Consider the following 24,271-nt stretch of genomic DNA (forward strand, 5'->3'; position numbering starts at 1 on the left):
ATATCTATATGTCTATATATAGATATATAGAGATATATATATATAAAAATATATCGGTGCTTACTTGTAGCCTGCTTGGGGGAGGTGAGGGAAAGGGAAAAAAAGAATATTGTTAAAAAATGCACAGCAAAGAGCAAAAGAAACAAAAAAGTAAAGATGGACAGTTCTGAAGAAAATGTGTAGCATTTATTATATACATTTTCATGAAATGTAAATATGTTGTTTCATATTCTGAATCTTCATGTTCTGCCATGCACATGATAATTTTTTCCCAATTTTTTTCTCTTTTTCTCTTTTATATTCATTTTAAATATTTTAAGGAGAAAAAAGGAAGTTTTTAGCTGAATGGTAAATGAATTAATCAGTTTTTCATTTTCACTTATGATTTAACATGCCCACATTTCCATGTAGCCTTTGATAATATGGAATATTCTGTTAAATTATTCCATTGAACTAAATTTTTCAACTCTGTGTACTACTTTTAACATCTTTTTATGCAAAATGATTACTGAGACAAATAGGTTTTTTCCTAAGGCAAAATAAAAATGTTATGGGAGAGAAAGTAAAATATGAATTATATCAGGAGTGTTAAAAGTCAACAAACTGAGACTGGAAATGAATGTTGAGGGAAAAAAGATTTTATAAACTTAACTGATGATAAGAAGTGGATCAAAAAAAAAAAAAAAAATGGGACACAAACTCAAGGTACGAGGATAATGGTTGTCCCAGGAAGAGGAGAGAAGAAGAAAGTCTGAACTACTTATTTCTTACTACCCTTTTTATTTTCTGGCAAGGAAAAATGGACCCAAAAAAACCAATTTTAATTGATCATAGGAAATACAAATCCAAGATAAGTGACAAAATGTTTTTAAATTACAAAAGAAAAAAAAGAGAGAGAGAGAGAAAGAAACTGGAAAACGAGATTGCTGATCCACTGGCAATGAAAGACAATGGAGAATGGAAAAGATGCTACAGGACTTGGGTAGGGTAAGTATCCTGGTTTACAAGAGTTTGAATGCAACTGATAGTCTAGTGAGCAACTTTTTTTTTTTTTTTTTCTGGCAAATCCCAGCACTTAGAACGGGATGCAGTGATCAATAAAAGTTTTATAACTTCACCACATATAGCTCAAGTCAAGCCAAGCTAATAAAAATTTTTGCCTGGGAAGGTTTACTAGCAACCTGGGGCAATGGAGTAGACAAAAGATCATCAAAGGATGACAGAGGAGACTGGGAAGGGCCATAGAGTTCAACATCTATTCTAACTTCTGCCATTTTAGGTAGAGAGATTAGGTGCTTTAACTATGGTTACATATGTAATAATGTAATGTCCTCTGTTCCACATGGAATTCTGGCTCCTAACATTTTATATGTAGCTTTCAACAATATATTTAACAGTCTTTCATAATATCTTTATGGAAAAAAATGAAGAGACATAGACAGATAACAGTTAAGTATATTTAGAAGTAGTTGAACAACTGGACCCAAAAAGCTGTAATTAACAGATCAATGTCAACTTGGAATGAGATCTGTAAATTGGACAAAATAAAAATGTTTTTCATTATTTGAGCATTGTTTGAGGCTCATTTGAGAATGCCCTTTATTAATACTCAAGTTCTATGTATCAGTTATTATAAATACTACTATTATTTTTATTATATCTTTAATGAGATGACTTTTAAATCTGTCCTTAGCCCAGTGCTACTAAAAAAACAATGATATAGAAAAAAAAGGGAATAAATAGCATGTTTTGTCAGATTTGTAGATGACAAAACATGAAGGGTTAGGTTTAGGGTTAGGGTTAGGGTAACACAGAAGAAAAAGTTCAATCACAAAATATCTCTGACAAGCCAGAATGATAAGAAGACCCTAATAATAAGGTAAATTTTAATGAAGAGAAATGTTAATTCTATATTGGGGCTAAAAAAAAAAATCAACTTTATAAGTATAGGATAGAGGTTGAGGAGTGATGGGCCAGTATTTTCCAAAATAAGTGCAGATCAGAATTGGTCAAGAATTTTTTATGAAGAATTCCCTATTCTCATGACATCATAAATTTGGTCCAAAAAGGGGGCAGTAATATAAGCACTATTTTATGCTTCTAATTTCCTTTGTTTCATATTCAACTTGCTCATTTCCATTCTTATAACTCTGCACATGCCATTCCACACCTAAAATATCCTCCTCTTCAATTTTCTCAATAATCCTGTGATCTTAAACCATAAATAAGAATTTATAACTACCTCTCTATCTAATCACTCTTCTACTCTAGAATCTTTTAGCATATAAGTTCATATTAACATGACAGATTACTCTCTATTGGCATGAGTATGAGATGTCAACCTCCTAATTCAGATGTAAGAAGCAGTGCGTTTTAGCAAACAAGACACTTAGCCTCATAATAAGGAGTGCTGTCTCTGACTGGATGAGCCTGAACCATTAAACTTTTCAGCACTCTATTTTTTTTTTAAACACTCTTTTCTTTAAATTTTGAGTTCTACATTTTTTCCCTTTCTTGTCTTTCCCCTACTCATTGAGAAGGCAAATAATATATATAAAATGATGAAAAACACTTCCACATTAAGCATGTTGTCCTGAAACCAACCCCCCCACCTCATTATTTCTTACAGCATAAAGGTATTCCATCACAATCATATAACACAACTTGTACAGTCATTCCCCCAACTGATGGACATCCTCTTAATTTTTAGTTCTTAGCTACCACCAAAAAGATCTGTGATACATATTTTTGTACATTTTACCTTTTTCCTTTATTTTTACCTTGATCTCTTTTATGATCTCTCTGGGTTAAAAACCTAGCAGTGATATTCCTGGGTCAAATGGTGTGCACAAAACAGAGTTTTATAACTCTATGTATTTGGTTCCACATTGTTCTACAGAATGGCTAAACTAGACCTATGAAACTTTCCCTGTGAGTTAAAAGACACATTTAGAAGGTAGCTTGATGGTGCAGTAGATAGAGCACCGGTTCTGAAGAAGGGAGGACCTGAGTTCAAATCTAGTCTCAGATACTTAACACTTCCTAGCTGGGTGACCCTGGGCAAGTCACTTAACCCCAACTGCCTCAGCAAAAACACCACCACCACATTTGGGAGAGAATTAAATTAGTAAAGGAAATTTCATCAATTGGGAGCTCCATTTGCCAATTAAATCACAGATCCAACTGTTTTCTCCAATTCCCCTTTCCCCAATCTCCCATCAGTTAAAAAGCTGATAAGCTCTTGAATAGAAAACTGTATTTTTTATTTTATTATTTATGTAAAATAAATAAGTTTTTCAGTACTTTCAAGGATTTGAAATTTAGTTTGGCTGTATCCTCCTCCCTGTCAATTATGCATAACACAATCTGTCTATGATTTAGTAAGCTGTCCTTGCAAGTTGCTGTGGCCAAAAATAATAGCCGACCTTTAACCAGCTTGGTGACTGCTGCCCAAGAACTTTGCGCTTCCTTCTCTAGCCCAAACTGACCTCAGTTCTTATATCATGTGCTTACCATATGTCTTTTCTCACCTGACTGCTGACTCTCCTCATCCTCACTACCATCAGAAACACCCCAACCCTTGGAATCACCACCTTGGCTCCCAATCAGCAATGTTCTGGAATTATCTTCCCTATCGTCATTCACCAACATCCATGGTGCCTTATAATCCCGCAGTTTCTGCCTGCTAGACCCTATCACGTGGCTTTTATATCAACCATGAAGGTTAATCCTATTCTTTTCATTTTCTCTCTAAATTAAAATGTGAGCTCTTTGAGAGCAAGTATTGTCCTTACTTTTCTATCTGTAATAAAAACATGAATTTTATCGATCACATTCAAAGCCATTACCAATTGATAGAATCTCCCAGAGACTGTTCAATGTTGATACAACCTTCAAGAACTCATGCCATGGCTTCTATCCCAAAGAGATACTAAAGAAGGGAAAGAGACCTGTATGTGCCAAAATGTTTGTGGCAGCCCTGTTTGTAGTGGCTAGAAGCTGGAAAATGAATGGATGCCCATCAGTTGGAGAATGGCTGGGTAAATTATGGTATATGAATGTTATGGAATATTATTGTTCTGTAAGGAATGACCAGCAGGATGAATACAGAGAGGACTGGCGAGACTTACATGGACTGATGCTAAGTGAAACGAGCAGAACCAGGAGATCATTATATACCTCAACAACGATACTATTTGAGGATGTATTCTGATGGAAGTGGATCTCTTCGATAAAGAGAGCTAATTCAGTTTCAATTGATCAAGGATATACAGAAGCAGCTACACCCAAAGAAAGAACACTGGGAAATGAATGTAAATTGTTTGCATTTTTGTTTTTCTTCCCAGATTATTTTTATCTTCTGAATCCAATTCTTCCTGTGAAACAAGAGAACTGTTCGGTTCTGCACACATATATTGTATCTAGGAAATACTGTGACATATTTAACATGTATAGGACTAAGAACACTGGGAGATGAATATAAACTGCTTGCATTTTTGTTTTTCTTCCCGGATTATTTATACCTTCTTAATTCAATTCTCCCTCTAAAACAAGAAAACTATTCGGTTCTGCACACGTATATTGTATCCAGGATATACTGTAACCTATTCAACATGTAATTGCTTGCCATCTGGGGGAGGGGGTGGAGGAAGGGAGGGGGAAAATTGGAATAGAAGTGAATGCAAGGGATAATGTTGTAAAAAATTACCCTGCATGAGTTCTATCAATAAAAGGTTATTAAAAAAAAAAAAAGAAGAAGGAAAAAAACATGTATAAGACTGCTTGCCATCTAGGAGAGGGGGTGGAGGGAGGGAAGGGAAAAGTTGGAACAGAAGTGAGTGCAAGGGATAATATTGTAAAAAATTACCCCGGCATGGGTTCTGTCAATAAAAAGTTATAATTATGGAAAAAAAAAAAAAAAAAGAACTCATGCCATGTTGTAGCATCAAAGGAGGACTAGAGTACAATAAATGAAAGTCTTATTAATGATACTCTCCTATAACAATGTTAAATTTTGCTTTTATAATATTGAATTAAAAATTGAAAATTTGAAAACATTTCTATAGATTACTGTTAAATACTTCTAGTTAGCTCTCAAAACTAATCACAAAATGTATAGCTGATAACTAAATGGGAAATCAAATTAATTTCATGAGCCTAGCAATCATTGTGCTTAACTAGTAGTAAGAATTTTATAGTAGTCATCAAAACTACTTTTAAAAATCTAATCTATGGAACAAAGTTTGCATATAAGCCTAATAAACATATAAACTGCATCCTTTATTTAAAAAACTATTAAAATGTATTTTGCTTTATTTTGAAAATGATAATAAAAGCTCTGACTGACATTCCCAAACATAAATGGTCATAGATATGAACAATTGGTTTACTAAGCAAGAAATTCAAACTATCAACAAATATGAAAAAAATCTTCCAAATCTGTAATCAGAGAAATGCAAATTAAAGCAAATGAGGTTTAGCATCAGAACTATCAGATTGGCAAAGCTGACAAAGAAGAAAGATGACAAATATTGGAGAAGCTATAAGAAGACAGGAACATTAATGGACTCTAGCTATTCTAAAAAGCAATTTAAAACTTTGTCCAAAAAGCTACAAATTGTGAATACCCTTTAACACAACTATACCATTATCCCAAAGAGGTCAAGGAAAAAAAGAAAAAAGAACATATATAGCAGTTCTTTCATGGAGACAAAAACTGGAAATTATTGTACCACAGGAAATAAAGATATGAGAAAGAGAAGACTTGTATGAAAAAATAGTTAAAGGAACAAAACCAGGTGAACAATTTATATAATAACAATGACAGTGTGAAGACAAAAACTCTAAAAAATTTGAAACTTCAATCAACACAATGAGCAACCATAATTTCAGAAGACCAGTGATAAGGAAACATGCTATCTATCTCCTGACAAAGAGATGATAGATCTAGAAGGCATTAATCAAAAATCTAAGTACAAAAAGATAACATCAAAAAGAATTGCTTTTCTTAGTGATCTCAAAAGTCAGAAGAGCAAAAGAGGTAATGACACTGCTCCTATCTGGGTATGTCTTGAAGTATTCAACTGTTTTCTCATTGCTATACAACAGAAGGTATAATGAGAAGAACCATTAAACCTCACCAAAAGAATGCTATTTTCTCTGGAGGATAATAATGAGAAAATGTAAACAATTAAGAATCCATGCTGCCACATATGATCAGCTACCAATAAGGAAAAACCCCCTTTCAAATTCACCTCACTTAAAGTAGTTTTAATTGATAAGAGACTGAGATCTATAAACTAATAGAAATATATTCCTATATCTGTATTCAAACAAAAATTTTCTAAAATAAAAGTTTTCAGTTCAATAAAAAAACAAAAAATAATTTTTCCAAGAATGTACCAAAAAGAAAAGATATTTATACCAATTTAGTTTTGTTTGTTTCACCTTTACTCCTTAATACTGGTGTTAAAAATATTTGTTAGTCACAGCTTTCTCCTCAAAAACCCAGACTTTCCTGTAACTATCACAACCTCCTGTTTATTTCTAAGCTAGTAGTGCACAACATCCCTTTGTGACAGTATCACTGAAATAACTGGGGAAAGCCTCATTGTGAGGAAGGAAAACAGTTGCTAAAGGGGAAAAAAATTCTGAAAATTAACAGGAGTCAAGGAAAACTGTGAACACATGGTACAGAATATGGCTTTATGTTTAAATATAACATAGCTAAATGTTTCTGAGATTGACTGCTTCAGTTTCTCATTCTCATTCATATATTTTCTCCTTCAGCCTCTTGTCTTTTTACCCCTCTCTCCTCCACCCCAGCCTAGGCAGGCACTCACATGCACATGCACGTGAGCACATGTCAGTAGGAAGGGCTCTGAGCAGCCTGATGAAATGTGCATTTAGTTTTGGATGGTCTTAACCCAGATTGTCAAACACTGGCTGAAGGACCTAAATTTTTCAGGTTGAATCAAAAATATTTTACAGCCCAGAAGGGCAGTGTTGAGTGACACCTGCATGAAATAGACAAAGGCAGTGAATATTAAGGTTTTTTGTTCAATACAATTTTTTAATCAAAAAATATAATGAAGACACTTACCAAATATTTCTCCTCCACTAGCATATTCTGTCACCAAATAAATCATCCGCTCTGTTTCCATAACCTAGGTGCAAAAATAAGAAAATGACAATGACACATTTGATAAGATGGTATGACAGAAAAGCAACCTAATGATTCCTCTTTAACCATGTGAAAGGCTGACATCCAATACTATTTGCAAGAGATTTAAAATACCCGTCTTTTTTCCAGAGATATAAATATATTTTTGGTTAGAAGCAGGGAGTGGGATGGGATGGGGGACAGAGCTTCATTCCTCAAAAATCTTAAGTGTAGGAAACTTACTAATTGAGAGAGACAGTCTCTCTCACCCTTGTTCCCACCAATGTCTTTATTTCTTCTCAAACTCCAGAGAATTGAGAAACAGAAACTGCCAAGAAGCAAAGCTGAAAGTTCCTATCCAACATCAATCACTCAAATCTCAGAAATGCTGAAAGGAAGAGAGAAAAAAAAAAAAACTTTAAAAAACCCAAGAACTATAATTTTGTGCCTTTTCTAAGTGGAAATGACTATGTCCAAACTATTAATTTACCCCCCAGCATAAGTTAAGAAAAAAATTAGCCTCTATGTAAGTCTGATATATGTACTTGAATGTGGTTTGTTTTTTAAATGCCTTTCCCTCAGCTAAATCTTATCACATTAATCTTCTAAGAAGCCAAGTGGTGAGTCCCGGTACATAAGCCAGCGGGGATCCAGCAGCCTAGGCATTACTGGGCTGTTAAGCTTCCTTAGGGGAGACAAGTATCCAGCAACAGACAGGTGAGAGAAAGTTTTGACCTATCTATTCCATGCCATGGTCAGATCACACATGGAAGAACTGAATTCAGGTCTGGATGTCACATTTTAAGATGGATAGCTGGAAGAATATCCCAGAAAACGAAAACCAGGAATTGTTTTTTCAAGCCACTAAGACCTGGGAATGCTGAGGAGAAATCTTAATAGGGACATAATAATAGGTCTTCACCTACTTGAAGGGCTACTATGTGAAGTCTTAGACATGTTATGCTCGGTTCCAAAAGGAGGAGTTTAAATGGAAGTTTAAAAAAAAAAAAAAAAAAAGGCAGGTTTAGGCTTGATATAAGGAAAAATTTACTAATGATTAAATCTATACAAAGGTCTGCCACTAAAAGTTGTAAGACCACTTCTCAGATACACAGGAGAGGAGATCCTTTTTTAATTTTAAGTCAGAATAGTTTGATTGCGAGGTCCTTTACCACTGGTGGCTATGGTGGTTCCATTTTTCTTTGAATACTAAGGAATTTGCCAATATAATGGCAACTGCCAGAGGAGATAAAATGAAAGTTTCCCAAAGATAGAGGGGTGTGAGAATGTTACTAATATTAAGAGTTAGAAATATGGTTTATATTTGAAAATTTGGTGAGCTGGTAAAATTGTGGGCAAGGTAGAAAGCTTTTACAATTCAGATATAAGGCTGACCTACTTAAATCAATTTCTCAAGAAAGATCAAAAGAAAAGGCTATATTAAGAACAAAAGGGTAGTTTAGTTTTTTGGGTTTTGGTTTGTTTCTGTTTTTTTTTTTTTTTTAAATAAACTCAAAAAGTATCCATGGTTTGTCAGTTTTTAAAAAAAGAGACAAAAATGGGTCCTCTGAAAGTTTAGAAAAAGTTCTTCAGAAGGCACCAGATAAGCAAAGATTCAGAGTGGGATTTACTTCTAGGGCAAAGCATGGGTGGGGACAAGCATCATTTAACCTGACCAATTTTAACAGGCCAATTCCTGCAAACATAATCCATTTCCCTTTGTAGGGATTAATCCTCACAAGAAGCCTTCTATATTGAAGCCTTAACAACACATACTATTAAAACATGGCCTTTCTTTAAAGTTTGAGCATTGTGCCCTAAATTTACTTAAGTCTTAAAACATTTCCTTCATCCACATGCCCAGACCAGTAACAAGCAAGTATTAAAGGATAATAATGACAAAGCTACTTATTTTAACTAAGAGCAAGAGTTCCAGGTTGGAGTTGGGAGGGGGAGGGGAACACAGTGGGGAAAGAGGTCCAATTACTTATTACTAAGGAAGGATGTTCTGACATACAGACTTTTTAAGCAGGGCTGTCCCTTATTCCCAAGGGGCAACTGGGTAGTGCAGTAGATAGACTGCTCCTGTAGTCTGGAGAATTCATCTTTCTAAATTCAGCATCAGACACTAACCATGTGGCTCCGGGCAAGTCATTTAACCCTGTTTTCCTCAGTTTCTTGTTCAGTAAAATAAGTTAAAGACAGAAATGTTCAGTATCTTTGCCAAGAAAATCCCCAATGGGATTATGAAGAGTTGGACATGACTGAATGGTAACAACAAACTTAATAAAAACATCAAGTTGCCCTATTCAGGCAGAATACATATTTGCCTTTATAACGTAATGTTTGAAATTTCAAAAGTGTTTTCTGAAATCCAAAGATCACATTTTATCCTCCACATGGTCTGAAATTTCTGTCATTAGAATTACTAAATTGAGTTGAGGGGCAGCAGTGGATAGAGAACCAGTCCTGAAGTCAAGAAGATCTGAGTTCAAATTTGGCCTCAGATACTTAACACTTACTAGCTTAGTGTGACCCTGGGCAAGTCATTTAATCCCAATTGGCAGTGGGGGGGAGGGGAGGGAAATTAAATTGAGATAGTGTACCCACAGTATTGTTAAAATAAGAATTCAAATAAAGACCTAAAGGAGCAAAGCAGACAATATAACTTGTTGTCATTAATACCATGACACAGAATAATAGGATTTTAGAACCAGAGGAAACCTTAATGGTTATCAATTTTTAAAATGAGCAAAATGTCTAGTAAATAAGACTGGGATTTGAACCCAGGAGAGGCAATATACTGCAGTGGAAACAGTACTGGATTTGAAATAATAAGACAGCATTTTATTTTGGCTCTGCTACTTACAGTTTGACCCAGAAAATAAAGCAATATCAAGGAAACATCTTATAAAATGTTTCCTTGGTATCGCTTTACTTTCTGGGAAATAATAACATTACTGCCATGGAGAATAGTTCGAGAGGTTCTAAAAGCTCCTAATTGTGCTAGAAGTCCTCCTAGTTAACCAGGGCAAGTCAATTCACCCAGTTTGCCTCAGTTTCCTCATCTGTAAAATGAGCTGGAGAAAGAAATGACAAAATCACACCAGTGTCTTTGCCAAAAAAAAACCAAGTGGGGTCATGAAGAGTAGAACATGACTGAAAAATGACTGAATAAACTAATCATGAGCAGCCCAGCTTAAGAGTCAGAAAGTGACAAACAAGATACCCTGTGCAAATCACTATGAAATCCTTGCTACTATTACCCCCTCCCCCCCCACCAAAAAAAAAGGAGTGGAAGATAGAGGAAATAGCAAGAATAGGAGAGAGCCCTTCAATTAGGAAATGGCTGAATAAAAAGTAAATCTTTTGGGAATGATATATGAATGGAAAGGAACATTACTGCATTATAAGGAAGGAAACATATGAGGAATTATGAAGTTATATGATATGCTTTTCTTCTAATTATTTTAAGATTAAAATCTTGTTTTTTCCATAACCAAAATTTCCCCCAGTTTTGCTGCAACTTTCTGTTCTAGTGCAGAGTCATCCCATGTTACAAACAATGTATTTTTAAAGAAAACAAAAGCAGATTTTAAAAATTCCTAAACCCAACCAAGAGTCTACTTCTGCAAAGGAATGGAGAAGAAAACTTCTCATTTCTCTTCTTTGGGACCGTATTTGCTCTTAATAATTTTACATCATTAACTTTTGAATGTTTTATGGATGTTCTTTCCATTTACATTGCTGTAGTCACATTTTAGTACATGTTATTTCCCTGGCTTTGTAAATTTCTCCATGCTTCTCTGTATTCAACATATTTCTTACTTTTGAAAATACAGTAATATTGTTATATTCATGTGCCACCATATGTTTAGACATTCTCCAATTGATGGGTATCTATTTTGTATCCATTCATTTGTCTGCTATTCCAAAAAAAAAGCTACTATAAATATTTTGGTCTACGGGAAACTTCTTATGACTTTTTCAGAGTATAAATCTAGTAGTGAAATCTCTGAGTCAACAGTTATGAGCAACTTAGCCATTTTATTTCCATAATTCTAAAATGCTGTCCAAAATGGCAATACTGATTCATAGCAACACCAAAAATATACTGTTTGCAATGGTTCAAACATTACCTAGTCCTATCTTTTGTTATCTTTGCTGGATATGGGGTTGTATTTTTTGGTACTCTTTCTTTGCATTTCTTTTCTTATTAATGACTTGAAGTATTCTTTCATTTATAAACTAACAACCATTCTTTGAGAATTATTTGTTCATAGATGTGCACATACATATGTGTTTATACATGTTTATATTTGTATATCACATATATATGTTTATACTTATAAATGCATATATTTAATATTTAATATTAAACATCAACTAAAACCTAGTCATATGTTGGGGGGGGGGGTGAGATTACATATGGTTGGTTGGCTGATTTTCCTTAATTCTTGAAGACAACAAGATTACATATACATACATATATAAATGCATATATCTGTTCTATTTATCTTGGATACTCAGCACTTATCTGAAAAATTTTATGCAAATTATTTTCCTTATTTGTTCACTTTGCTTCTTACCTAGGTGCATTAATTTTGTTTGTGAAAAAGCTGTTTTACACAAACACACGTACCTATGTATGTATATGTATATATCTATTCACTGTCTATATATCTTGAATACTCAACCAACCCTTATCTCAGAAATCTAATGAGAAAGCCTTTTTTTATTTGATCACTTCTTATACAGAAGTATTAATTTTGTTTGTATAATAAGTATTCAGTTTCATGTAGTCAATCTTACATATTTTATGTTTTCTAATTGCTTTTATTCCTTGTTTGGTTAAGAATGTACTTCCTAGAACAATTTAGAATTAGACCCAAAGAGCTACAATACTGTGCATAACCTTTGACCCAATACCACTACTAGATCTATATTCCAAAGACATCAAAGGAAAAAGACTCAAATGTACAAGTGGGGGGTGGGGGGGAGAGAAAAGGAGAGGAGAGAGGTCAGAGGATGCAGCAGTCCTCAAAAGGATATTTGGAAAACCTGCTCCAAATAACTAATAATGTACATACAGTGCATAGCGCACCATCCCTGTGCCCGAGTTCAAATTCAGTCTCAGCAACTTAAAATTGTGTGATTCTGGGCAAGTCACTTAAAAAGTCCAAATGCCTCGGTTTCAAGTATAAAAGGAATGGGGGAGAAAGTGAGATTAGGAGAAAACAGTAGCTTCAGTCTCTCAGTGTGGCTCTGAGAACCAGATGAGATAATGTTTGAAATTGCTTAGCACAGTGCCTGGCTAAGAGGAAGTGCCATGCAAATGTTAGATATTGTTGTTATTATAATAATCATTATTATTGTTACTATAAGGTTTTACTTCACTCAGCAAACAGGAAAAGGAGAGACACAATAGTATATTTCTGGTGGAGTTGTGAGTCAATGGAACTACTTCAGGAAGCAATTTAGAACTATGTAAATAAAGTTACCACAATGTCCATACATTAAGAGTGATGGTGCACGTGAATAATCCTAGAGAGAATGAGGCTGGTAGAATTCTTGAAAGTGGTAGTTGAGGATTTGAGTAGGCATAAAATTGGCTATGTGTTAGAACTATCTGTGATAGGTGAGCCCCTGGGAAGAAAGTGTCGCAACTAAGGATGGAGGAACCAGTCTAGGTCAGGTTAAAAAACAAAACAAAACAGGTCAAAGATTCACAGTTCTTCCATGTGTGAATAAGATTCAAGTCTCGGAAAAAATTAAAGTAATAAGGGATAAGGCTGGTAAAGAAGGCTAATTTAACTATGTTTTTGCATAGTGATGGAAAGTTGTTGGTTTTGTGTGGGAGGATTATATTGTAGATTATAGATTGTAGAGTAATAAAGTAATAGAGACACCTCATCCTACTCTCTTATCATATGCCAGATATATGTTCAGATACTTTCAATGCATTGAGTTTGCTAATTTTTTTTTTCCTTTTTCCTTTTTTTTCCCTTTTTCTTTCTCTTAAAAAATATGGGATGGTTCCCTAATTAGGATAGAGGAATCAAAACTGGGAGAAATTTTGGTAATGTAAAAAAAAAAAAAAAAAAAAAAGGATAACATAAAAAAGTATTAAAAACAAAAGCAGGGGAGTTTTTAGAACAATACATGAGAAATGATGCAGAATAAGGTTAACAGGAGAAAACATATACTACAATGACACAAACATCAAGATAAATAATATTGCAAAGTAGCCCATGACTTTAATTTTAATAATTAATGTTGACCTCATAGAGCAGAAATGAAAACAAAAAATGAAAACTACATAGATTGAGATTTTGTCGTGATATAAATAAAAGCTTCTTTACTATTTGAGTTAACATGATATAATCTATATGTTTGTAGATGAATGTTTAACTATCAACAGATTCCTGCTCAAATACAGTTGTAGAGGGGCCTCTGACGTTCAGTGCAACTCTGAGATTCAAAAGTTAGGAGTATACAGGGAACTAAATAACAAAATAACAATCTATAACGATCACTAATACACAACGATGAATACAGAAGATCTCTGACTTTTCAAAGAATCTCACTATTTGACTAAAATAAGATGTTCAGGTTTTCATCAAATTCTTACTGGGAGGGGAAAATCATATTAATAAGGAAATACAAGTTTAAACACTTAACAAAATGATTAGGAAAGGACCAGACAAGTTTTAAACAAAGAAACAAAGGGAGATACTAAGAAATCTGGGGAATAAGAAAGGAGTGTTAGAGAATTGTTCTACACCTAAATTAAGATATATGCTTTTAAATTTTGTTTAGGGCCAAACTTGGGTTTTTAAGGCAAAGTAGCAGCAAATGACTAGAGAAGAAAACGGCAAATCATTTCAGTAACAACACAGAAAACTCTAAATGGAGTCACAAAGAGGCTGACATAACTGAAAAAAAATAAAAGAACAACATTAACAAGCAAATGTTCATAATAAGTGTTCATAATGAGAATAGCAGTTAGCATTTATGTATTAGTTACTCTGTGACAAGCACTTTGCTAAATAATTCACAAATAAGATCTCATTTAGTCCTCCCACCACTCATGAAAGAATGCTTCAAAAGTCTATGCTATCTGTCATGTTCCTCCTCTCTCCCCACCCCCTGGTCCTTCTTCTAAGGTGACAGCAGTATGAGGTGACTCTGCTTGGAGTTTTGAGGAAAAACACAGTGATTGTACCTGGTAGAGCCTGATGATATGTGGATGACAGAGCATCTTCATAATCTGAACTTCTCGGAAAATCTTCTTGAGGTTTTCTTCATCCAGCTGGGTTTTATCTATGATCTTTATAGCAACCTTTAAAAAAACACACACACAAGAAAAAAATTTTTACTCTTACAGCATTATTAAAAGTAGTTTATTTAGTAGCAGAACCAAGTTGGGATAGGAGCATGAAGAGGTTCAATGAGCTCTCACTTCCCTACCTCTACTATCTCAATAGATTGACCAAAAGTTCCAAATTGAATCCTGAGAAAATCCCATAAAATGTTGCAGTGAATCATCCCTTTTTCCAGCCCCGGTGAGCACAAGGAGACAGCTAAAGAGATCTGCGGACACTGGCGATGGGTATGGTCAGAGGATCTGGCGCTGGCAGAGTCAGTGGAATTGAGGACAGAAGGATTATTTAGAATCATAAAGAGAAGGCCAAGTCAGGAAGAAGCTATGTACCAGGACAAGAAGAGAGTCTAGATCCAACATAGACGGGGTCAGAGCTTTTTAGAGGACAGAAACAGGGGCACACTTAATAGCTCAGTTACTCAATCTCAGCTCACACAGATCAAGAGAGAAAGGAATCTGAGGTGGCAGTACCAGATAGGGAGAAAACTCAAGTTCTACTTTGTGTATCAGGGAAGGAGCATGTTCTGAAGCAAGCAATAGCTGTGTGGCTCTGACTCTAGGAACAAAGGAATATAGAGGGCAGGAATCCCAGATTAAAGGGAAGTCTACAATTCTGTCCCTCTGAACCAGCAGATCTTTTCAACTGGCTTAGCTGATAGGGGCTTAATCCAGCAGCAGTATGTTATTTCTGAGATACAAATGCAGCTCAGGAACTTGCAGAGCTCAGATCAGGGTAACAATGATCTGACTTTGCCTTGGATCAGACTGCTCTGAAAATACTATAAGCCTGTAGCTCCAAAAACTGAGCTGCCACTGGGACCCTGGAGTAAAACAGCACTTTATGCCAAGAAAGCAGTAGAAAGACTAATCCAGACATTCCCTCCAAAAGTGCAAAGAGCTTGGTCCAATATCAAGCCTTAAGTTAGGAAGTAGGATGAAAGAATGAGGAAAAGAAGAAAAGGAAGAAAAGGAAGGAAGGAAGAAAAGGAAGGAAGGAAGAAAAGGAAGGAAGGAAGAGAAGGAAGGAAGGAAGAGAAGGAAGGAAGAAAGAAAAGGAAGGAAGGAAGAAAAAGAAGGAAGGAAGAGAAGGAACGAAGGAAGAGAAGGAAGGAAGGAAGGAAGGAAGGAAGGAAGGAAGGAAGGAAGGAAGGAAGGAAGGAAGGAAGGAAGGAAGGAAGGAAGGAAGGAATTTAATAAAAGGGATACTTAAGACACAAAATATCTACAAGCAAACCTCAAAGAAAGCACAACTTGAATACAAATTTAACAAGAATTCCTGGAAGAGATGAAGCAAGAATTTCTAAAAGAGTTTTTAAATTTTTTAAAATAAATTATGTGAATGCTGTAAAAGAAGAAAAAATTTTTAAAGAAATGAGAGTTGTGAAGAAAGAATTGGAAAAGAAATAACAGCTTGTCATAAGAATATAGTACTAAAACCCGGCTTTAGTAGCCAACTTCCTGAAAATTTGAACCAAGAAGCTTTTGATTCCATAAGGCAAAAAGAAATATTAAAAACAAAACAAAAGATGATGAAATAGAAGAAAATGTATAATATCTCATAGCCAAACATAGTCAAAACAAATAACCTGAAAAACAGATTGGGATAAAAAATTTAAGAATAATTGGATTAAGACAAGGGTACGCAACATGATCTCAGACAAAATAAAAGCAAAAACAGACCTAAATAAAAGATAATCAGGGAAATTATATTTTGCTAAAAAGATATCACAATGAAGTAATATCAAAAATAGTTTATAACTAGTTTCTCTCACAAGTCCTTATTTCTCAGATATGTAGGGAACTAAGTCAAATCAAAATTTAAAAATAAAAGCCATTATCCAATTTATATGACTAAGGGATATGAACAAGCAGTTTTTAGAAGAAATCAAAGTCATCTACAGTTAGATTTAAAAGTATTCTATATCACTATTGATTAGAAACACTCAAATTAAAACAACTCACCACTTCACATCTATCAGAAATGAGGGAATGTGGGGAAACAGCTATAGTAATAAACTATTGGTGGAGTTGTGAACTAGTTCAATCACTCTGGAGAATAAAGTGGAATTATGCCCAAAGGGATATAAAACTAAGCATATCCCCTTTAACTAAACACCACTACTACTATAACTCAAGTCTATAGACTATAACTCAAAGTCTATAACTCAAAGAGTTAAAGAATCTGTACAAAAATTTAAATATCTATCCTTTTTTTGTAGCAAATATTGGAAACCGAGGGGATTCTCATCAGTTAAGGAATGGCTGAACAACTTATATATTTGTGATGGAACACTACTCTGCTGTAAATAATGGGGGTTGGGGAGGTGTATCCTCAGAAGAACCTGAAAATATCTATATAAGGTGATACAAAGTGAAGTGAGCAGAACAAGGAGATAATTGTATACAGTAATAGCAATGTTGTAATGAGGCTCAAATGAGGAAGACTTAGCTACTCTGATCAATACGATGATCCAAGGCATAATGAAAATTGCTATCCATCTCCAAAACGAAAACTGATAGACTGTGAGAGCAAACTGAAATATAATTTTCTGACTCAATCTTTCTTGTTTTTATTTATAACAATGCTAACATGAAAATACTTTGCATAATTTCCCATGTAAGGGGAGAATTTAGGGTTCAAAAATGTTTTGAATTCTTAAAAAGAAATAATAAATTTTAAAAAGAAAAATGGATAATTGGACAAGAGCCTCACTGCTATACTCCTGTGGGGCAAGCAAGTGGGCTACAAGGACAGCAGGAGAGACACAGAGAAAGAAAGGGTCAGGATCCATGGGATATGCTTCTATTAGCCCTCAATGAGTATAAATTTAGTATTCTTTGGGAAGACCCTAAAAGCAAAATGGATTTGGTGGCAGGGTAGCATCTGCCCAACGTAGAGGACACAGAGGACATGTCATTGGACCTTTAGGGACAATTCCGTGTGTCCTTTCTAGAACTTATTCTAACCTTTGGGTCAGAGGCACTACCCAGCCAACTTCTCAACCAGAAGCTCAGAATTGATTGAGTTAGCATATACCCAAAAAGGAAATTGGCTGTCACCTAACTAGACAACTGAGCAATCCACTGACACCTTATGATGTCTGCTTCAAAGTGCACAATGTTCACCTGTGTCTCCTCTACCTTACACTAGGAACCTGAAGTGACTGCTGAAATCCAGAAGATGAACAAGAGGTTGGCCTTCTTGGATCTTAACCTATTAAATCACAGGAACAGAAACTTTGACCAGGGCCTTCATTTGGATATCAGCACTTTTAATCAGGAAATATGTGGACAACTGTTAATCCCCCCTCACCTTCTCCACTCTAGAAAGAAACTGCCTCTTGAATTCTCTTCCCCACCTCCTTCCCACCTGTAGGACAGAGGAAAGAAACTATGACCTGGGCACTCCCTCCAACTCCCTAAAAACCCTACAATTCCCATCTGGATTTCAAAGAGTCTAGTGTCTAGATTCTTATTCACTCTCTTCCAAGTTCATGTGGAAAGTAGGGCACCCCCCCCAAAAAAAAAACACTCACTTGTAAACCTTATAAAGAATAATCCCTATGAAAAGTTGTAGAAAGTGAATCATTCAAATAAAGTATTCATCTCTCAATAAGAAATTAAAACAAAACAAGACTTGGACCACCTAAAAGTCATACTGAAAAAAGAGCCTAGATGTATTTCAACTCATAAAAGAAAGCTTCCAAGATCCCTTGGAACCCCTGGGTAAAGTGAAAAAAGAAAGAATATGGAGCTAAAAAATATTAAAACTCCCAAGAAACCCAGAAAAGTCCAGAGCTTCCCAATTAAAGGAAAAAACAGCAGCAGCAACAATGCAAGCATCCAGAAAAAAAATGTAAGTAACAAGGAGCCATAGTAAGAATCACACATGATTTATTAGCTACCACTAAACAGAAGTGGAGAATTTAGAAAATATGATATTCCATTTCAGCAGGCAAAACTTTAGGCTTACAGCCAATAATAACTTACCTAGCAAACTGAATATAATCCTAGTCAGGTAGAGATTGGGGACACTGTATCTTTAATGAAATAAAGATTTCCAAATGTTCTTAATGAAAAGGGTGGGGAGAGGGAGGGAGAAGGGGAAAGAGAAAACCTGTATAAAACTTGGAAGTTAAAACACGGGAGTTAAGAGAAACAAAAAGGTAAAGCAAACTCTCATCTGAAGGGGAAGGCAAGTGAGTTTTTACTGATTAAAACAATTATAAATTTAATTTTTAAAAAGTTACAAATTATATTAATTTTGAAATAAAATCTTAACACATAAAATAAGTGAATTCATGTTTTTAAATTGAGTAAAGGAAACAGCCCTAGTGAGTTGATCTCAAAGTAAAAAAAGGCTAAAAATCAAGTTTTCTATCATTCTTAAAATGCTGATACTACAAAATCCACAATAAAAACTTCAGGTTAATACTTCATCCTCAGTAAAACTCAGGATCAAAGCTACTCTTGGATACATGATAGTACTAAATCAGAACACTCACATATGAACACTATCCCTGTCACCAAGCAAGCAGGATTCCACTACCAAATTCTGAGGAATTATGATAAAGACCACACTTCATTTCATAAGATATCAAAGAATATGAATGAGTAGTTTTCAAGGGAAGAAACCCAAGCTGTCAACAGTCATATAAAAATGCTCCAAATTACTAATAATTACATGAAAATTAAAGCTTCTCTGAGGTTCTATATCACACCTATCAGATCAGTCAAGACAGCAAAAAGAGAAAATGACAAATGTTGGAGGCGTGGATAGAGCTGTAAACTGGACCAGATATTCTGGAAAGCAATTAGACACTATTTCAAAAAATTCAGCTAGTGATAATGAGGCTTATACCCCAAAAAGGTCAAAAAAAGAGAAAACAGATCTATGTGCATAAAAAAACATTTGAAACCTCTTTTTAGTAATAGTAAAAAGATACTTGAGGATGCAACGGATCAAGCCCTGGATCTGGAGTCAATAAGACCAGAATTCAAACATGACCTCAGATAGGTACCAGATGTATCACCCTGGGCAAATCACTTAACTTCTGTGTGACTCAGTTTTCTCAAATGTAAAATGAGGAAATGATAGCACTTACCTCACAGGGCTATTGTGAGTGTCAACTGAGATATTTATAACATATCTCAGGGTCTATTCCATAGGAAATGTGTATTAAGAGTTTATTGCTTTTCCTCTCTTTCCTTCTCCAATGATCTAAAAAAGTGAGTGAATTATTAGGGAATAATTAGGGAATGTCTGAACAAATTATACTCTGTGGCACAACGTAATATTATTAGGCCATGAGAAATAATAAAGTGAACAGAACTAGAAGAAGAGCTTACATAACAAACTGTAAAGCTTTAAAAAACTTTGAAAAGTTTAAGAATTCCAATCGATACAATGACCAACCATGACTTCAATGAACTAATAATGAAATATGTTACCTATCTCTTAACAGAGATATACTGAAAATTTTAAAGTGATAGACTGAAGATGCAAAATGAGACAAATTTTTGGATATGGCCAATGTGGGAATTAGTTGCGCTTGACTGTATATTTGTAATATGGGTTTTGTTTTGTTTTTCAAGCTAGAAAGGAGTGACTTAATGATTGATAATAATTAAATAGGTATGGAACTAGTTGAAAACTCTATCAATGTTCAATGTTGTTCAATGACCAGGAGTCTATGTAGAAAAGAGACATCTAATAACATGCCATAGGACTCTCTTCCTTAGCCTTTTTCTATCTAATATTTTTTATCAGTGACATGGATAAAGGCAGAGACACCATGCTTGTGCAACACATAACTAACGAAAAAATTCTAGGAATAGCTAATGCAGTGGATAATAGGGAATCCAAAAATGTTCTGACAGTATAGAGCTAACAAAAATGTAAGTTAAGGAAATATAATTTGATATGGGTCATCATAAAATTCTACATCTGGTTTAGAAAAACCAGATACACTAATATAAGATGACTAGAGAGCATTGTTTTATACTTTCTGAGTACCTGAATCATTATGGTTCTAACATTTTAGAAGGCACCCTTTTCTGTTGTGGATATACAATAAAAACCCTATGTATAATTTGATTTTACTGATATGACATAAAAAAGGGAAGTAGAAATGGAAAGGGGATAGTGTCAGGAAAAGGGAAAAGGGGAGATAAAAAGAGGGAAATTACATGTGACGATGAAGCAAAGGAAACCTATCATATCTGAGGGAACTTAAGAGAGGGGGAGGAACATTGTGTGAATCCTACTTTCATCAGAGTTGGCTCAAAGAGGAAATAATTGACATATTTGTTTTACAGAGATTCTTCTCTCACTTCATTAAAAAGTGGGAAAGGAAAAGGGAGAAGGAAAAAGAGTAATAAGGGAAGGGTACAAGAAAGGGGAAGGGATTCAAAGGGAGGAGGGAAGGATACTTAAAGAGGGAGAGCTGCGTGACGCAAGTGGGACCAATAAGTTTAATACTAGGGAAGAAGGGAAGGAGGGAAAGAAAAAGAAAAATATAATCTGGGGATATTAGGATGGCAGGAAATACAGAATTGGTTATTTTAACCATAAATGTGAATGGGATGAACTCTCCCATAAAGAGGAGGCGGATAGCAGACTGGATCAAAAGTCAGAACCCTACAATATGTTGTTTACAGGAAACACATTTAAAACAGGCAAATACGTACAGAGTAAAGATAAAAGGCTGGAGCAGAATCTATTATGCTTCAGGTGAAGTCAAAAAAACAGGGGTAGCCCTCCTTATCTCAGATCAAGCAAAAGCAAAAATTGATCTAATTAAAAGAGATAAGGCAAGAAACTATATCTTATTAAAGGGTACTATAGATAATGAAGCAATATCAGTACTAAACATATATGCACCAAGTGGTATAGCATCTAACTTCCTAAAGGAGAAGTTAAGAAGAAATAGACAGCAAAACTATAATAGTGGGAGATCTCAATCCTGCACTCTCAGATTTAGATAAATCAAATCACAAAACAAATAAGAAAGAAATTAAAGAGGTAAATAGAATATTAGAAAAATTAGGTATGCTAGATCTCTGGAGAAAACTGAATGGTGACAGAAAGGAATATACTTTCTTCTCAACAATTCATGGAACCTACCCAAAAACTGACCATATATTAGAACACAAAGACCTCAAAATTAAATGCAAGAAGGCAGAAATAGTAAATGCTTTCTTTTCAGATCACAATACAATAAAAACTACATTCAACAAAAAGTTAGGTGTAAATAGACCAAAAAGTAATTAGAAACTAAATAATTTCATCTTAAAGAATGATTGGGTGAAACAGCAAATTATAGACACAATTAATAATTTCACTCAAGATAATGATAACGATGAGACATCATACCAAAATTTATGGGATGCAGCCAAAGCGGTAATAAGGGGAAATTTTATATCCTTAGAGGCTTACTTGAATAAAATAGAGAAAAAGAAGATCAATGAATTGGGCCTGCAACTTAAAAAGCTAGAAAAAAACCCCAATTACTAAACTTGAAATTCTAAAATTAAAAGGAGAAATTAATAATATAGAAAGTAAAAAACTATTGAACTAATAAATAAAACTAAGAGTTGGTTTTATGAAAAAACCAATAAAATTGATAAACCTTTGGTAAATCTGATTAGAAAAAGGAGAGGAAAATCAAATTAGTAGTCTTAAAAATGAAAAGGGAGAACTTTCCACCAATGAAGAGGAAATTAAAGAAATAATAAGGGGTTACTTTGCCCAACTTTATGCCGATAAATTTGATAACCTAAGTGAAATAAAGGACTACCTCCAAAAATATAGGCTTCCCAGATTATCAGAGGGGGAAGTAAATTGCTTAAATAGTCCCATTTCAGAAAAAGAAATAGAACAAGCTATTAATCAACTCCCTAAAAAAAAACCCGGGACCAGATGGATTTACATGTGAATTCTACCAAACATTCAAAGAAAAATTAGCCCCAATGCTTTATAAACTATTTGAAAAAAATAGGGAATGAAGGAGTCCTACCAAATTCCTTTTATGACACAGACATGGTACTGATACCTAAACCAGGTAGGTTGAAAACAGAGAAAGAAAATTATAGACCAATCTCCCTAATGAATATTGATGCTAAAATCTTAAATAAGATATTAGCAAAAAGACTACAGAAAATCATCCCCAGGATAATACACCACGATCAAGTAGGATTTATACCAGGAATGCAGGGCTGGTTCAATATTAGGAAAATTATCAGTATAATTGGCCATATTAATAATCAAATTAACAAAAACCATATGGTCATCTCAATAGATGCAGAAAAAGCATTTGATAAAATCCAACATCCATTCCTATTAAAAACACTTGAGAGTATAGGAATAAATGGACTTTTACTTAAAATAATCAGTAGCATCTATTTAAAACCAACAGTAAGCATCAAATGTAATGGGGACAAACTGCAACCATTCCCAATAAGATCAGGAATGAAACAACATTGCCTACTATCACCATTATTATTTAATATTGTATTAGAAATGCTAGCTTTGGCAATAAGCGTTGAGAAAGAGATTAAAGGAATAAGAATAAGCAATGAGGAAACCAAATTATCACTCTTTGCTGATGATATTATGGTATACTTAGAGAACCTCAGAGACTTTACTAAAAAGTTATTAGAAACAATCCACAACTTTAGCAAAGTTGCAGGATACAAAATAAACCCACCCAGGTCATCAGCATTCTTATATATCACTAACAAAACCCAACAGTTAGAGTTACAAAGAGAAATTCCATTTAATGTAACTACTGATTGTATGAAATATTTAGGAATCTATCTGCCAAGGGAAAATTAGAAACTTTATGAGTAAAACTACAAAACACTTTCCACACAAATTAAGTCTGATCTAACCAACTGGAAAAATATTAAATGCTCTTGGATTGAGCAAGCAAATATAATAAAGATGACAATACTACCTAAACTAATCTATTTATTTAGCGCTATACCAATTAGACTCCCAAAAAACAATTTTGATGATCCAGAAAAAAAACAACAAAGTTCATATGGAAAAACAAAAGGTCAAAAATTTCAAGGGAATTAATGAAAAAAAAAATCAAATGAAGGTGGCCTAGCTGTACCAGATCTAAAATTATATTATAAAGCAGCAGTTACTAAAACCATCTGGTATTGGCTAAGAAATAAACTAGTTGATCAATGGAATAGGTTAGGTTCAAAGGACAAAACAGCCAATAACTTTAATAATCTAGTGTTTGACAAACCCAAAGACACCAGTTTTGGGAATAAGAACTCAATGTTTGACAAAAATTGCTGGGAAAATTGGAAACTAGTATGGCAGAAACTAGGCATTGACCCACACTTAACACCATAAACCAAGATAAGGTCAAAATGGGTTCATGACCTAGGCATAAAGAATGAGATTATAAATAAATTGGAAGAGCATAGGATAGTTTACCTTTCAGACCTGTGGAAGAGGAAGGAATTTATGACCCAAGAAGAAATAGAGATCACTATTGACCACAAAATGGAAAATTTTGATTATATCAAATTGAAAAGTTTTTGTACAAACAAAATAAATGCAGACAAGATTTGAAGGGAAACAATAAACTGGGAAAACATTTTTACAGTCAAAGATTCTGATAAGAGAACTGACTCTAATTTATAAGAACTCAAGCCATTCTCCAATTGATAAATGGTCAAAGGATATGAACAGACAATTCTCAGAT

General features: G+C 34.3%; 1 protein-coding gene across 5 annotated transcripts in view; it reads right to left on the reverse strand.

The window, feature by feature from the left end:
* The window catches only part of SIK3 (SIK family kinase 3), a 284,690-nt gene that overhangs the window by 120,252 nt on the left and 140,167 nt on the right, over positions 1–24,271 (reverse strand). For all 5 annotated transcript variants that reach the window (XM_051987033.1, XM_051987031.1, XM_051987032.1 and 2 more), the window contains exons 2-3: positions 14,388–14,504; positions 7,103–7,166 (exon numbers count right to left, since the gene is read on the reverse strand). In XM_051987033.1, the coding sequence (XP_051842993.1) occupies positions 7,103–7,166; positions 14,388–14,504 (181 nt within the window). The remainder of the gene's footprint in view (positions 1–7,102; positions 7,167–14,387; positions 14,505–24,271) is intronic.

This window comes from Antechinus flavipes, chromosome 3 (genome assembly GCF_016432865.1).
Source record: "Antechinus flavipes isolate AdamAnt ecotype Samford, QLD, Australia chromosome 3, AdamAnt_v2, whole genome shotgun sequence".
Lineage (NCBI taxonomy): Eukaryota > Metazoa > Chordata > Mammalia > Dasyuromorphia > Dasyuridae > Antechinus > Antechinus flavipes.